The sequence below is a fragment of the Trachinotus anak genome, unplaced genomic scaffold (genome assembly GCF_046630095.1).
Source record: "Trachinotus anak isolate AG129_WGS33_773 ecotype Australia unplaced genomic scaffold, CSIRO_AGI_Tana_v1 ptg000002l, whole genome shotgun sequence".
Classification (NCBI taxonomy): Eukaryota; Metazoa; Chordata; class Actinopteri; order Carangiformes; family Carangidae; genus Trachinotus; species Trachinotus anak.
The window spans coordinates 28,043,043-28,059,770 of record NW_027273853.1 but is presented as its reverse complement, the minus strand read 5'-3'; the positions used below and the strand labels follow the sequence as shown (position 1 = coordinate 28,059,770).

Here is a 16,728-nt window from a genome sequence, read left to right as displayed (position 1 = left end):
GTAGCTGTGAACGTAGCAGCGTAAAGTTTGTCCACTTCAGGCTGTTTGTCAGGAAATAAAAGCAACGACTCCTCAAGACCGAAGTTCCCGCGTCTCTGAGCTTCAGCAACAGTCCAGAAGATGAGCCAGGAAGATTAACAACACTGAGGCTGGAAAATACAGGATTCTGCCTTGTCACTGTGTCACTGTCAGTTAATGGTAAATATGTTGAAGATTAGTGATTTTTAGACATTTTTCCTCTATGCTGCACATTTGATATGTTTAGTGTCAGTTTAGCAGAACAGCTGAATCGCTGCGGTAGGGTTTGTTTTTTTTTGTTTTTTTTGCAGTGACTTTTATCTATAAAAATCACCACAAGCCACTGATAGTGTGTGTGTGTGTGTGTGTGTGTGTGTGTGTGTGTGGACTGTATACTGGACACTATATACACTGGACATTGCTTCTCCAGCAGCAAACAGCAGCCAGACACAGTTACACAGAGCAGCTGGTGAACATAGTGGAACATGTAGCAGCTAAAGAGCCAAATGTTTCCCTCGGGAGGTGGTGGAGACCAAAAACAGAGCTGAAAGACAGGGAATACAAGATTCCCTAGGTTTCCTCCAAATGAATGAAAATGTTGTTCTGTGACTGCTGGGTGTGTAAAGAAGAGACTGTTTCCTAACAAGTTCATCATTTTATAGTTGAAATTGTGAGACATTAACAATTCATGTAGAGAATCTGTAAGGACACATCATGGAACTGTAAACCAGAGACCATACTTTCTGCCTAAAAGCTGAAAAAAAGGGCACTGGAAAGGGGAGAGAAGCAATCATGCACCCATATGCTTTAGGACTGCTTGTGCTTCTGAAGTGGCGCCGTGAGTTGTGGTTCATCAGGGTTTGTCTTTGTCCTGCAGGTGAGTCAGTACACGTTCGCCATGTGCAGCTACAGAGAGAAGAAGGCTGAGCCTCAGGAGCTGATGCAGCTGGAAGGCTACACAGTGGACTACTGCGACCCTCAGCCAGGTAGGCCCCCCCTGTGCTGTCTGACAGCTCCACACAGGGATCTACACTGTAACAAGGATTATAGAGGCAACCAGCTTTATTGATCCATTTGTCAAATCTGTTGAGCAGCATGTAAATTAGGAAACATCAGACTAGAGTTTCCCTCTGTGGATGAATTCAAATGTCCACACTTTCCACACTTGCACACTGTCGTACTGAAGCTGTGTTTACAGGACACTCATCTGCAGGTCCTGACTGGGCTATTCTCTGTTCCACTAACTCATGTTAGTCAGTGCAATTAAAACCTGTTCCTGGGGTCTTCTGTACCCTGCATACACCACAGCACTGGATATTAGAAAAATAAACCTTGTTAAAATCAGACATTGCTTTGTTAGGATACAAAAAAGTACAATTACAGCTCCCTGGTATTCATTAGTTGCTGCTGAATATAGAAATGTTGAGTATTAGATTGTAATTTTTTCTTATTTCCCCCCTTCCATAAACATACGGAGTAAACCCCATGACTTCATGAAATCTCCTGCCATGTGGATGTGGTATGGGAGCTGCATTTGGTACAAAGCCTTTGACGTATTACTGACCTTCCTTCTCCACCTCAGGTCTGCAGGGCGGCCGGGTGTTTTTTAACGCGGTGAAGGAAGGTGACCTGGTGATGTTCGCCTGTGACGACGAGCAGGACCGGGTGCTGTGGGTCCAGGCCATGTACCGGGCCACCGGGCAGTCCTACAAACCAGTCCCACCACTTCAGAACAAAACTACAAACTGCAGAGGAGGAATTCAGAAACCAGCGTCCCCCATCAGTAGGTTCTGGTCCTCACTGGGTTTGTTTTTAAAGTGAAAGTGCTGAAACAGTCTGTCAGAGTAATCTGAAATCTGCTCATTCTCCCTGAATTCATCAAAGTGTAGTAATTTCTAGCCATCTTTTGAAATTGGGCTAAATTTCACTGAGAAGTTGAAGTTTTCACATTATAACCTTTATCTAAATGGCGTTCGATGACTACATTCTCAACAGGGTAATGAGTGAGGTGCCTCTGCAGAAATGACTACTTCTGCACCTCAGCCCACAACTTTGATTGGTCGATAGAAATTTGACACATCCAGATTCTTTGGAGAAAATTCAAGGTCAAAAAAATGTCTCAACATTTAAATACATTTAAATCTTCACCCTACTCGGTAGGTGGAGCTTTATGTGGCTGTGATCATTATCTTTGTGATCTCTTCTTATTCCTTCTGCTTTTTCTGTTCTCACTTCCTTCTCTCCTCAATTCTTCTTTCTCTCCTGCCTTCGTCCCTTATTCCTTCTAATTTTTTCTATTTCTTTTTCTGTTTAAACATTGTGTTCGAAATCCTGGATTGAAAAACGGTGGAACTGTTTTTTACGACAGACAGACAGACAGACAGCATGATCTCAGACTGAACTTATGAGGGTTTTTTTGATTTGTTTGCAGTTTGCTGATTGGTTGCAGATACACACAGACACACACACAGACACACACACAGACACAGTAGGAGGCAGATCGAAACAGGTTGCAGCGTGCAGGTTTTACTGCTGTGAGACAGAGAAAACACACACAAGGGAAGAAAGGATGGTAGAAATGAAAAAAAAGGGATGAAGAGAAAACAAAGAGGGACACTGCCTTCTTCAGAACAACACACTACGCATCCACCTTTTCCCACCTTTAGTTTCTTCTCTTCCTTCCTACTTTCGATCCATTTCCTGTCTAATTTTTTCTTCCCATATTTTCTCATGTTTCTTCTCTTGTTTTTTTGTCCATTCTTCCTTTTTACGCCTCTTTTATTTGTCTCATTTAATTTTCCTTTCTTCATTTGATTCATTCCCTCCTTCATTGCTATTTTCCTCCATCTGCCTTCTGCGTTTTTATTCTTCACCTCTATCCTCCATTCTGTCTTCTTTGCTTTCCTCTCCCTTTATTTCTCTTCTTGTCTATTCTTTCCAGCTTTAATTTGTGTTTTCTTGCTGCATTTGCCATTAACTGCTCCGCAGCACTTTCAGTGATTAAAAACTTCACAGGATGCCTTTAGGTGCACACCTCTTCCTTTTCTTCCCCCTTTTCCTTTTTTTCTTTTCTTCTTTCTTCTAATGTTCTGTAATATCATGTCTTTGCTTCCACACATGCACATTTTGTTGTTTCTTTTTGCACACTTCCCTCCCCTTTATCTACAAATCATGTCATTTATTATCTGCATGAGGAGGGCGTCAGTGTGTGCGTGCTTGGCCGCCCGCCTCTGAGCATTGTGACATGAAGAGCTTCACACTGAGAGCTGATTAGGGTAGTATTTGTGTAATTTGGTGCAGCGGCGGCCCGTTCTTGCCGCCGCTCGTTAGCATTTAATGGGAGAGATTGAAGAGTTAATGGCGAGAGGTGCTGACACGCTGTTTGCAGGTGGAAATAGAAGGTGTCCCTGAAATAGCTCTTAACCGAGTGCTAAGTGCTGCTCCGTGTGTGTGTGTGTGTGGTGGGGGGGTGTAATGGGTTTGACAGAAAGTTGTTCTCACTTTGATAACGATCGTGTCAGTGAACCTGCATCTTCATCTCTGCTGATGAAAAAATGAAAGGCGCAGGTTAAATAACACTAATGATTGCATGTGTACACACTGACTAGCTTTTACGCACCACACGCACGCACACACAAAGATGTGTCTTTTAACGTATTAACAGAACCATACTTCTTCTGTCATGACTTTGTGGAAATAGCTTCATTTTCCAACACAAACGAGCCATTCTCCCCTGTTTGGACGTTAATAACTGGGAGCGAACAGGTGAGACAATGAGAGCAGAGACGCAGCGTCTCTCCTTTGTTCGTCTCCAGCCCAGGACCGTTCTCAGCTTTGTGTCTTTGGATACGTCTCAGAGCACAAAGAACGAGCAGGCAGCAGCAGATTTTATTGACTGGCGCGTGAGAGCAAATAATGAAGCTGTTTACACGTTGAAGTTGTCTCAGAGGCTAATGCGTTGCAGGCAGCTGAGGGTTATTGTTGCTTTCTGCTGAATGGATCCTGCTCTGTAAATTCTCAGCTTCTGTTCTCAGGGATCAGCTCTTCCTCTTGTTTACCACCGGAGATCCAGCAACGTTCTTACACCAGACAAACTGCTTTTAATGAAAAACCTGTAATTCTTTAATATGAAGGCATTATTTAGCCTCTGTATTGTTACAGGCCACCAGCAAGTTTGAGATTTTGTGGGCAATGAGTTAGAAAAGCATTTCCACTCACACCACAAACATGTATACTGGTAGATCTGCATAACGTCAGTGGAATATCTTCAGAAAAACCAAAAATATCTCTCTCTCTCACAAAGACGTTAATCATGAACCGCTGGATCTCATTAAATGCACCAGTTTAGACGGAATAGATGACAGAGGAAATAAAAATGAAAAGTTAGAAAAGGTTTTAGACTGAGACACAATCTGCTGAAACATGGGCTGCAGTGGAAACATACTACATACATACATACACATTTTTCATTTCTGTTTTTAAATTGAGTTAATAATTCTTTTCTTCTTCTTCTGTCAGTGCTTTTTTATAATATTGATATTGCATTTTACATGATTGCAAGCTGTGGGTGCAGTGACAGTTGAAGCCTAGTGGTAATGTGTGTGACCTCTGTTGTTTGAGAGGCAGGAAAAAGTTTAGATTTGATTAGATAAGATTGGTTTGACGCACATGTCTGTTTCCGGGCTCCATGACTAAGTTTTACTTTGCACTTGGGCTGCAACGATTCCTCAAGAAACTCGATGAACTTGATTAATAAAAGTCATCAAGGCAAATTCTTTGCATCGAAACTTCGTTTAATCCATATGGTGGCTCCGTCGTCACCGTCAGAGATAGAGAGGTGACTGGTTTCACGCTAAATCGCAGTAAAAATGCCAGACGGTTATTTTCACAGTTTCAATTTGAAAAATCAGTCTAACCGTGGTTGATTACTGTGGTTAATTTACCTCAGTGTTGGGTTCTGTACGCCGTCAACCAGAACGCCTACATATGTGTGTGGGTTTGTTTTGTGTCAGTCAAAACATGGTGGAAGGCAGTGACAGCGCTGCTCCGGAGATTTTTCAGCACTTAAGTTAGGTGGTGGGTTTTTTAAACCTGAGTAAACCCGCTATAAAAGGCGACTGACTCCTTTTACACTGACAAGTTTACCTTCCTGTTCGATGTCATCACACGCACACAGAGCACACACACAGACGCAGGAGAAAAAGAATGAGCTGGGTTTAGTTTTGACAGGTAATATTGCAGCAATTTAAGCAATAAAAATGTGATTTTTCTTTAAAGGAAACCAATTACTTGTTCATTTCAAGAGACCTGTGTTCTTTTCTCTTTTTTTATATTTTCTATATTCTATATATTTTCATATCTATTCTATTATTTTCTTACATCTAATTTATAATGAGAAAATAAAATTGTTCTTATCCAATTACTCGATTAATCGATGGAGTAATTGATAGAATACTCGACGACTAAAATACTCGATTGCTGCAGCCTTATTTTGCACCTTGCGATCGTGGAAACTCATGATGTTTCTAAGGTTTCTAAGACTAACATGCTCATTAATCTTTGATCACATTTATGAAAATACATGAAGTCAGTAAAAATACAGTATATTTTCATGTATATATATTATGTCAGGGTTCCCACGTGTCCTGGAAAACACATGGAAAATCAGCGAAAAAGTCAAATGTTTTTTTAGGTTTATATATGAACTTGTTTTGAACTATTGAATAATGGGTTAGTGTGTTTTGTTCAGTTGCTGAAGTTGACATGTTTGCTAGCTTGTTTTGCCTGAAGCTAAAGGTTTAAGGTTTCTGACGGAGCAAAGGTTTTAAATGTGTGTTGGTTCATCGCTGAGAAATACATTCGAAGCTGGGGTCAATACAATGAATATATGTTAAACTGTATGTTAGTCAAACACAAGCAAACTGCTCGCTAACTTTTACTTTGTTAGGGTCCTTGTTAGTGTCACTTCAAACCCAATGCTGCGTTGTTCAGGTAAAACAGACCATAAATGACATGAGAGGTTTTGTGTTGTCTGTTTACAGTGGGGGGGATTAACCTCATAAAAGACGTTACTTCCTGTTACTTGTAAAGGGGCTAAACTGTGATAAACTGATAAGACCCATTGGCAGTAAATACTCTAACTGAGCTAATTCAACTTTGAATCTACATTTAGCTGTAAAATTCAGTCTAGATTTGTCGGTAGAGAAAATTGTAGGTTACTATTTAAAATGGTTGATATAATTCATAAGAAAAATATGTGTTAGATGATAAATTAATAATCATGATAATTATGATAAATCTTATTTACATACATGTGGCAAAGTTCTTGTGATCAATTTGTCATAATTTCATAATTAATAAAGAGATGATTTCGTGAATAAGTACAGCCAAGTATAGACTGCATTTATTTTAGATCAGTCGTCCACAGATAGGAACATATTGGTGTACATGTTTTTCTCTTTCTGTCATATGAGCTCGATTATCACTGAAAAAGTCCTGGAAAATTCTTGAGCTCTAGAAAAGAGTGGGAACCTTGTATGTGCTTTCATCTCCACAGTACATTTGGTGCTCACAGCTTGGAATCAGAATTCAGATGCAAACAATGGGATCTCATCCCAGAAAAAGACACCTGAAAAAAAACCTGATTCTCCTCTTCTCAATGAAAAAGGTGATAACATTATTTAGGAAACACAAAGAAGAAGTGCAGATTATAAAGAAGAAAAAAACTATTTTGGTTCCTTAAATCAAAACAAGGCCTTTGTCTTGATGCAGTTTCAGGAGACGTTTTGCTGCTTCGTGGGCAGATTTGAGCAGGTGGCCTTTCCTGGCGTTCTCAGCTCTGAAGCGAAAACTAAAGAAAAGCACAAACAGACAAGTGTGAGTTTACTAAAGAAACTCTAGCAGATATCACTTCCTGTCGGCCCCCCCCTCCCCCCCACCTGTTTGCTCCAGCCAGCAGTTCACGTTAACAACAATCAAATGGGCCGGCATTCAAGAGACCCACAAACAAAGTCCAAACAAGTGGAAAACGTTGAAGGCTGTGGGGACTTTTGGTTGTGACCTTTGACCTGAATTCCACTTTTATCAAACAGACCGTGACGTCCGTCCTCACTATCAACAGACGGGCCTGTTGGGGGTCGAGGCTCACTCCTGAAGGTGTTTTTTTCCGGTATGTTTACACCTGTCAGTTGTGTTTTTGAAGAAGCAGGTGGTCAGTTTGACAGCGAGGATGATCCTGAGGAGAGACGTCCAAACTGTCCTTTCCTCTTAACCCTCCGTGGATTCAGCGCCGCCCTCAAATGCAGCAGAACAGCTGAGGATGTGTTCATGTGCTCCTCTCAAACTTTTCCCTGAGTTGAGTTTGTCCGTTTGAGCTCTCTGCAGCGAGTCGCCCCGCTCAGCCAGACGGAGACTGATGGGCTTGTCCGTCCACATCTTCATCTCCGCTCGCCCTGACACGTCACCGCCATGCTCTGACAGGCAGATCAAGTCACATCTCTCAGCCCGGTGCACCTGAAACTGAAATGCTCTCTGTCCTCCTCCTCCTCCTCCTCGTCCTCCTCCTCCTCCTCATCCTCCTCTTCGTCTGCATCAATAACCTGCCATCAGCGCCCGCCACCACCTCTCAGAGCAGAATGTCACATAGATGTGACTGTTGCTGTGACGATACCAATGGAGCCCAGACGAGATGGATAAGGAGAGATCGAGCGCAGAAAACTACCCTCACCCTCCCACCTCAAAACACACACACACACACGCACCTTAACACTCAAACACCCCCACACATGTTATAAATATGATACCAAGATCTAGACACATACAAACAATACATAGTTGATATACTTCAGTTCTCCACTGATTTTGTCATTACACCTCCAGAGTAATTCACTGCTGGACTCGAGAGGGACAGTAAAAGAAAAACCTCTAGATGTGTCACAATTTGTTCCACAATTCGTCCTTGTCAGAATCTCGGAATCTGCATTACCCACAATGCAACTGCAGGGAGATTGGTTGGAGATTTGTGTCTGTAATGCTTTTCCAGTTTAGAGGCTGTTGCACTTACCAAGAAAAAAAGCCTCGGGTAGACTCTCAACAGCCTCATGACAGAACATTGGATCAACCAATCAGCTCGTTTAATGTGCAGGAACGGCAGAGAGGAAGGAGTGCGATGGTTATGGTCGCCCATGAAACTTCACTCTATGTACATCAGTGTATCCCTGCAGGGCTTTTACCTCCAGTTCCCAAATGGGAAAATGGTCTCAGACTTTTGGACCCCTTTAGATGTTGAAAAGCTTTTTATAAAACCACGTTAATTTTTTTGGCTGCACTGTAAACAGATAAACTCTGTTGTATCTCTTACAGAGTAGCTGCTCGAGGAGCTGTCGCCATATTAATGTTTGAAACCACACTTGTTTTTATCATCAGTGACTGTGAGGGTCACATCAACCAAGACTGAAATGTGAAGGATCAGATCTTTAATCAGAGTTTAAACACACACACACACACACACAAACACACACACACACAAACAATCTGTGCCAGGAGCAGTGACATGCATCCATATTTTCTCACACACACTCATTCACACACCCCCCCTTCTTTAACACACACACACCCAGCAGATAATAGCTGAAAGTTGGACTTGACACGGATCAGCATCACTCCTCCGCCGTCTGTCCCCCAATCAATACTCCCTCCTCCTCCCTCCTCCTCTTATTATCAGCACTAATCTATATCTCTTTGTCTCGTTTTCTTTAGAGTCGCCTCCTTTACTCCCTGTCTTTTCTCCAAATTACATTAAGGACAATCCCATGTTTTGGAGGTAACGAATGTAAAATGACCTACATTGGAATTAGACAGAGGAAAAGCAGGCCACAGGAGCCAAAGGGCAGCCAGAGACAGAAAACAAGGAGAGTCAGAAATAAAGACGGGAAGAAAAGGAGAGGAGCGTCGATTGGAAGTTGATTGTGGAGATTTCACTTTTGCTGTCTGTTTTTTTCTCATTTGGACAAAAGTGACAAAGAGAAGAGGGAGGAGGGGGGACGAAACACAAATGTCTGAGAGTCCTTGCAGGCTTCTGTGCGTCCAAACAAAAACAAAATGGCAGCGTTGATAAAAAAAAGCGATCACTAATGCTCGTCTCAGGCATGAGGCCGCAGGCGTCGCAGGCGTGGAAACGGCGCCGGCATTCTTCTGGGAGCTGTGGTCTTTTGTGGGGCCATGTGTCACGCTCAGAAACTTCCCATCCCGAAATGTACTCCACAACAATGAAGGCAGAGTGGAGAGTGTTAGGCTTTTCATTTGGCAGGGCCATTAACAGGAAGGCCTGAAAGGACTGGAAATGAACCCAGGTTTGCTCAGGCTGGGACGCCCTGCGCCTCTTCGGCTTCTTTTCTTGTTCCTGTTTTCTGTTGATTCTTCCGTCGCTGACCCCGAAGCCTCGTTATCATCTGCTGCTCCAGGCGCCACACGGCTGAGCTGCAAGAAGAGATGAGCTCTGTCTAAAAATACATCATTAGTCGTTTCAGTTTAACTCTGAGGATAAATCTGGTGATCATTTTCTTATGTTAAAAACTCAAACCAGCGATGAGTGTATCACAGCCTGATATATCTGATTCCTCTGAGCCATAGAGCTCCATTGTTTCAAAAAAGTATTAAAAACACATCAGTGAGTCACACTGTTGCGCTGGGTGACATGTTCCTTCATCACCATGAACACACACACTGTAGTTTATTCTCAGTCCCACTCACTAAAACACCATATGTGGATTAATTCACTGCTGAGTAATATTGCCCAGTTGTTTTAGAGTCTGAGTTGATTTTAAACATTTATATCTTCATTAGGAACCAAAGCTGGAGCTGAGAGCCTCAGACAGGGGAGGAAGTATTAAAAGACGGACTAAGACTTTGTTGGTTCTGCTCTTTTCAACGGGTTTTCGTGGCCTTGGGGTTCAGGTGTCAACCATGAACTGCTACACCTCTGGTTTGCGACCAGAGACCTTTGTTGCATGTCTCTGCCTTTATTCCTCTCAGTTTACTACTGGTGACTTAATGATGGAGACAAAACATGCCCCAAACATCCTCAACATCCTTCCTTACTGTAAGTGATGGTCACATGAAGACACCTGACCACTGTCACATGTGGTTGAAAGTAAACTGGGGCACTGGTGGCTCACCTGGTAGAGGGCTCAGTCCTTGCAGCAGCAGTGTTGCATGTCCTCTCTCTCTCTCTCTCTCTCTCTCTCTCTCTCTCTCTCTCTCTCTCTCACTCACTCACTCACTCACTCACTCACTCTCTCTCACTCACTATGGCTATCAAATAAAAACTTGAAAACAGCCAGTAAACTGACTGTTGTCGCTCATCTTATTTGGATACAGATACTGTTCCTAAGTTCAAGGTTTACTTCCAGATTTCACTGCGCAGATCTGAAATCCAACTTACCAGCAACATCATTTTATTTTGGCCAGATTTACTGCTGACTTTCACAAGTGTGCGTTTACACACCCACATGCACACGCCAGAATCTCATTTACTATAAGATCAGATTTTGTAATGTCCTGTCCTTGTTGATTTTTCGCAGATGAATAATTAATAACTCAGTAATTTCAGTCAAGCAGTTGACTTTATTTTCCTGTTGGATGTGCTCAGGGAGCCTGTCACACTTGATCCATGACGTGTTGTTGTTTGTTGTTTCGACTCTGTGAGTCACTTCCAGTGTTTTTCCTCACATCGTCCATGTTGGCGAGTGTTTGTGTCAGCTGAGAGCACTGACAGCTTCACAGAGGATCTGTAGCCAACCGAGGTGGGAACTATTAGCCACAGCACTGAGAGCTGACACTGCCAATGTAGTCCTGTCTCTCTTTCAGTGTGTGTGCGTGTTTACACTCCAGTTCACTGCTGAGCTCAGAGAGAGGCGTGAATGATTGTGAATCAGAACACATTTATGTATCACCTCTTTAGCTGTGGTTTAGCAGACGGAGCTGAAATGTGTGCAGTCATTCAGTGTAATCTGATGACACTGAAGTGGAAGAGTCTGTTTTCACTCTGTCTCCTTTCTTCTTGCTCCTTTTCGTCCCTTCTTTCTTCCAACAAACTCAGCTCTGCTTTTTCTTCCTGACTTATCCTCAAATACAGCGACTGTTCTCTTTGTGGAGCAGCAACAGAAGCTTTAGAAAAACTATTATTAAAAATTTTACATCTCAAAAATTCCTAATAATCCAGTACCTCTGTTACAACTTTAACTAAGATGGTCCTGTATATTTGTTAAAATGTAGGACCAGACAAGAAGCTGATGACGTTCATCACCCTGCCTTCATTAAAATCACTAACTCTTTTACTTTAGTTAAAATTGGTGCGTTAAACTCTTCTGTTTGGTTTCAAGAGATAATGAGATGATGTGTGGGAAATCATCCCATCCAGCTGTCCTAAAATCTAATGTTTGGTAAAGTCTTTAGTTTTCCATTATTTTCCAGATAGACCAAGGTTGGAAACATATTAGATTTCTTTTCTTTTTTTTTTTTTTTTTTTTTCAAAATTACATAGCAGAACAAATTAAATTGAGATGTTTTCAGCACCATTTGGAAAAACTGTGAATTTTATTTGATTTTCAGTTTTTCTGATCCAGATTTTCTGTGAGTTTTATTTCTTTTGATAGGAAATCTTCTTTCAGAAGACAGAGCTCAGTGAAGTCTGATTGTGGTGTCATATCAAAGATCTGGATTTAAGACTATATTGAGAGGCTGTTAATAATGACTAAATAGCTTGACAGCAGCCTGGTCACCATGCTGTTGTTAAATCACGGTGTCCCGAGGAGTCAGGTTCCTCTTGGATGATTCTGCGGCTCGTGATTTTTAATTCAGGTTCAGGGGTCATGTTCAATGCTGTCAAGTATTTATGATGTATTGAGATGGAAAGTTAAGGCCATGGTGAATGAGCTTCACACACGTGAGAAAGGCTGAAAACATTTGCTTTTCTATTGAAATACATAATCATTGAACATCCAGTCGTCAGTGTTTCTTTGTGTGCGTGCTGATAGTATTATGCAGCTCTGTCTCCCCCCTCCCTGTTTCCTGTTCAGGTCTGGATCCATCTCAGCGGCAGGGGGTGGAGGAGCTGATCTCTGCAGCTCCGAGTCGCTTCGACCACGCCGCCCTGTTCACCATCTTACAGAAGCAGACTCTGCAGCACCGCATGAACGACTCCTTCTCCTGCCTGGTACGTGGACATGAACAGATCATCTGACAGACTCTCTGTTTGTAGCTTGACCTCACTCATTCTCCACAGCACTGCCCAGAAATCAGCTGCAAGTCAAACTGGAATCGATCAGAATCAGATGATTCAGATTGGAAGCTGTTCTCCATAACCCTCCAGTGATAATCTGTGTGTGTAAAGAAGCAGAGACATGCAGTTTGTGGCAAAACAGGACAAGTGTGAGGTCACATTCACAGTTTGAGATTTTAACTTGGAGGCGCCATGTTGAAATTTGTGAAAGAAGAAAACTTAAAAACTTTCTACAAAAACCTGTAAAATAATATCAGACTAATCATGAACACTTAAACAACATTTAGCACATTTCTAGTGAAATATAAGATCAAATGTAGGACTAATTTTGGAAAAACAACGGTCTCTGCTGCACAGTTTCTCTGCCATCTGTCACTGTAGATCTCAGTCAAAGTGTAACTTCACTTTCCATTAAACAGTTTGACAGTTTGTCAGTTATCAGAAAATGATTCTGCAACAATTTAGATTAGAATTAATAAATTACAAAAATGTACTTATCTCCGCTTTTGATTTCTATGGTAATGACAAAACAAACATTTCAATGTGTTAAATTGGGTCATTTTAAATATTTCCTGATATTTTGTAGACAAAACAATTAATCAGCAGATCAATCAGTAATCAAGGAAGAAACTGAAGGTAAATAATGAGAAAGACACTCCTGAAGAAACTCTCGCTTCCCAGGAGACAGTTTAAAGTTGTTGTGCCCCCCCACAACCCCTTTCTGTGTGTGTGTGCGCGCGTGTGTGTGCGTGCGTGCGTGTGTGTATGCGTCTCTTTCTCTCTGTTTAAGCCTGGGGGGCTCTCTCACACTGATTGAAGGGATAAATGCTCTAATCAATACTGTCCACATAGGAACATGACCCTCATGGACAACTGCTGCGCTGACTCAATGGAGGAGGAGGGGGAGGGGGGTGAAATGAGGGTTTTTGTGTTGTGTGCAACAAGGCAAGAATCATGAACCCTAAACTGTGTAGATGTGACTCAGATTTACTCTGATGTGTTACTGTAGTGGAGCTTTTCCACATCTCTTCACACGGGATGAATCTAGATCTACTAGCGTTGTTTTAGCAGGAAGACGGAGAGAGGAGATGAGGAAAAAAGAGATTTTAGACAACAGCAGGATACGTCTGCTGCTGATGACTTTACTGCTCCCAGCATTTAGGAGCCATGATCAGAACCATTGCTACTTATCAGTATTTTAACAGCAACTGAAGAATATGTCAGTGAGAAAAGTACCAGAGCTGGAGACCTGGACCTGAATCAGTCGCACAAATAACTCGCACTTGAGTCTCTAATGACTTGTTAGACTTGAAAACAGACATTCAAGTCCTGGAACAATGACAATACAGAAACCAGTGACTGGTTTACATTGCATTGCACTACTCTTGTGGTCATACAGATTTGACTTCTGCTTGACCTCAAGAAGATCTTGAGACCTGAAATTTGACTTGGACCTTCCCCGAAAAACCTTCTGTTGGTTCCATCCCTGACACAAGGTGGCAACAGAGAGGAGGAAAGAGAAGGTGCTGGGCTGACTCCAGTTTCCATTACTGACCTGTAAACACTGCTCTGTGTGTGTGTGTGTGTGTGTGTGTGTGTGTGTGTGTGTGTGTGTGTGTGTGTGTGTGTGTGTGTGTGTGTGTGTGTGTGTGTGTGTGTGTGTGTGTGTTCTTCACATGTAATCAGCATTAATGCGGATATATGAGATCCACCCAGCAGCATTGTGAAGTGACCTCCTCACAGGTCACTTTTTATAAACGGGTCAAAATCCACCAACTCAGGGACACAGCTGTTTATACTCCAGTTCTTTCTATATAACCTCCACAGGAAATCACATGAATCTCCTGGAGCCAATCCCAGGTGACGTTGGGCGAGGGCAGGGCACACCCAGCACAGCTGGTGGTTCTCACTACATCCAGTTATTTCTTAAATGACACCATATTTTTAACAGGAGTAACTAAACCTTAAAACTCAAAACAGTATTCTGTTTTTTAATATTTCTGTTCTCAGGTCAGCTGCTCCTTCTAGTTAATTTTAATGTCCTGTGTAAATCAACATGCAGAGGCTAGTGTCCAGTCTGACTGTCTTTCAATATTTTTCTCAGAATCCACAAAATATTAACAAGAATTGACAGAAATATTTTTCTGCCCATTTCTATTGCAAAGTTAATCAAAACTTGAAGTGCTCCTTGTTCAGGGTTAAAACATTCTTTATAATTGTCTGAAGACCATCACTGGACTCTGAAACTCAAACACAATGTCAGGCAGATCTTGAGGAGTCAGCTCATCCTGACATGTGTTGCGTTGTGTTCTCGTCTTTAAAAAAAAAAAACGAGGAGATGTTCCCCAGAGTGACATCTGTGCTTCTTTCATTTCTCTACCTGCCTCACCAGGACTCCCTCCAGCTCTGCAATTAGACTGATCCATTCACACTGCCCCTCCAGCTTTTCTCTCCTCAGCCTTTTGTGAAAACTCTTGGGCTTTGTGTTCCAACCTGAGCCCCCTTTTCACCAAACACTCTGAGAAAAGGCCAGTGCCTCGGCGTGGGGGACATCTGTTGAGAAGTGGCTTGGATTCATGTCATAGACAGGGTCATATTTTATTCACAAAGAGTTGAACCCAACAACAACAACAGTAATTAGGCAGAGATTTGGTTTGTAGCTGGGGCCCAGAGTCTTGCTAACTGGATCAATGTGATGATGACTGAAGAGTTAGATCCCCTCAGTGAAGCTGCTGGTGGAGTGTTGAGGTCCAGCTGAAATGGGTTTCTGACACAAGGTCTGGAATTAGCTTAATCCAAAGCCATAGTACAGTATTTAGACAAAGGTACAGTTGCCAGAACTTTATAATTATTGTTACCTAAAGTAAGAAAAAGATAGAACAACACACTTCAAAAGAACTCTGATATTCAATTAACCAAAAGATGACATTAAGACCCAAAACACATTCTGCCTGACAGGCCGTTAAAAACAATTGAAGCAGATTATAGGAGCTGTGTTGGCAAGGGCACATGGTTTCAGGTACAGGTGAGAAAATGAAATATGATCCAGGAAGTCCAGTTAGAGAAATAGATCCATGAGTTTGGAGGTTTACAGACTGGAACTTTGCTCAGCAGTTTGTAATCCCATGAGAATAATCACAGTGATAACTTTAATCCCCAGTATCCACAGGCGGGAGGTAAACAGCAGAACACACTGTTCATGTCACAGATGAATCTCTTAGGAATGTGGGGTCGCACATATTTGAATGGCTGACACATTTTGTTGCTTGATGATGTTTTGTTGAGTTGCAGCAAAAGTCGATCAAGATTCAACACCCCTGAATTTTTGACGGAGCCTTTTGTGTCGACCCCCCAGATACGGCAACGAAGAGGTCTCATTTACAACATGGCTGCTGTGTACCGACAAATCACCATCTTGCTCTCATGCCGGAAACCTCACCTCACCAGCAATCAAGTGATTTATAATTGTCATTATCCTTCTTTTCCAAAGTAAATTTCCAACTGTCCAAAGCATTTTTCCGTCATATAAAACCTTAAAGAGGCATGCATTGATTTATTTTGTATCACCTGGAGCAGCAGTACATGCTCTTAACACATCTGACAAATTATAATATCCAAACCCAAGAGTCCATGATTTTATGGTTGCATCCAACATGTGACTGATTTACAGTAAACAGCTCTCCATCATTTAAGACGTATTTCCCCAAATCAGCCTGACAGAAACTTTGGATCTCCACTGGGAACATTTTCCTCACAACTTACTGACAAAGATTTTCTTTTTATTAGAAAAAAAAAATTCAGTTGGATCATCAGCAGCCTGTCATCATCCCAGGACCCCCACCCCTCCCAGCCCCAGCCCCCCCGAACCTCTGGCTGGTGAAGCAGAAGGAAAAGGGTCAGTGGATCATGGACAATGAGCACTGAACTGGACAACATCTGAAGACTTCATATTTACCTCTACGAGGTCCTTCAATCTCTTGTGACGTAACTCTGACCCACTTTGGTTTCCTTCCGTCTTCTTGAGACGTATTTGTCTCCGCCTTCACTTTTGGAGGATGAGGACACAGGTGTCCTCAACCTCCCATAAGTCCTGTCTGAGTGTCCTGCTGTCAAATTAACTTCCTGTGGAGCTCCACCATTATACACTCTAATATAATTACTCAGATCTGTGCATGCACACGGTTCAGGCTCCTGCTCCTTTGAATCTGAAGCTTTGCAGTGTTTGAGTTGTGTTCGTGCTAATTAGAGGAATCTGCAGAAGAAGAAGAGAGGGGCTCCAGATTGCGTTGCATTGTTCACATGGAGATGAACCACTGACCTCAAAGGAAAAAAGCCAAACAGAAGAATGTTCAGAGAGATTTACCAATATTTGTGTTTTGCATCTACTTGTGATTAATGCAGTGATTGTTTTTTTTTAACCATCTGAGAAA

The 16,728-nt window shown here is 42.1% G+C and overlaps 1 protein-coding gene across 10 annotated transcripts in view; it reads left to right on the top strand.

Annotated features, from left to right (window-relative positions):
- Window positions 1-16,728, top strand: part of cadps2 (Ca++-dependent secretion activator 2) — a 186,456-nt gene that overhangs the window by 97,794 nt on the left and 71,934 nt on the right. For all 10 annotated transcript variants that reach the window (XM_071460078.1, XM_071460068.1, XM_071460090.1 and 7 more), the window contains exons 10-12: window positions 896-1,004; window positions 1,601-1,801; window positions 12,096-12,232. In XM_071460078.1, the coding sequence (XP_071316179.1) occupies window positions 896-1,004; window positions 1,601-1,801; window positions 12,096-12,232 (447 nt within the window). The remainder of the gene's footprint in view (window positions 1-895; window positions 1,005-1,600; window positions 1,802-12,095; window positions 12,233-16,728) is intronic.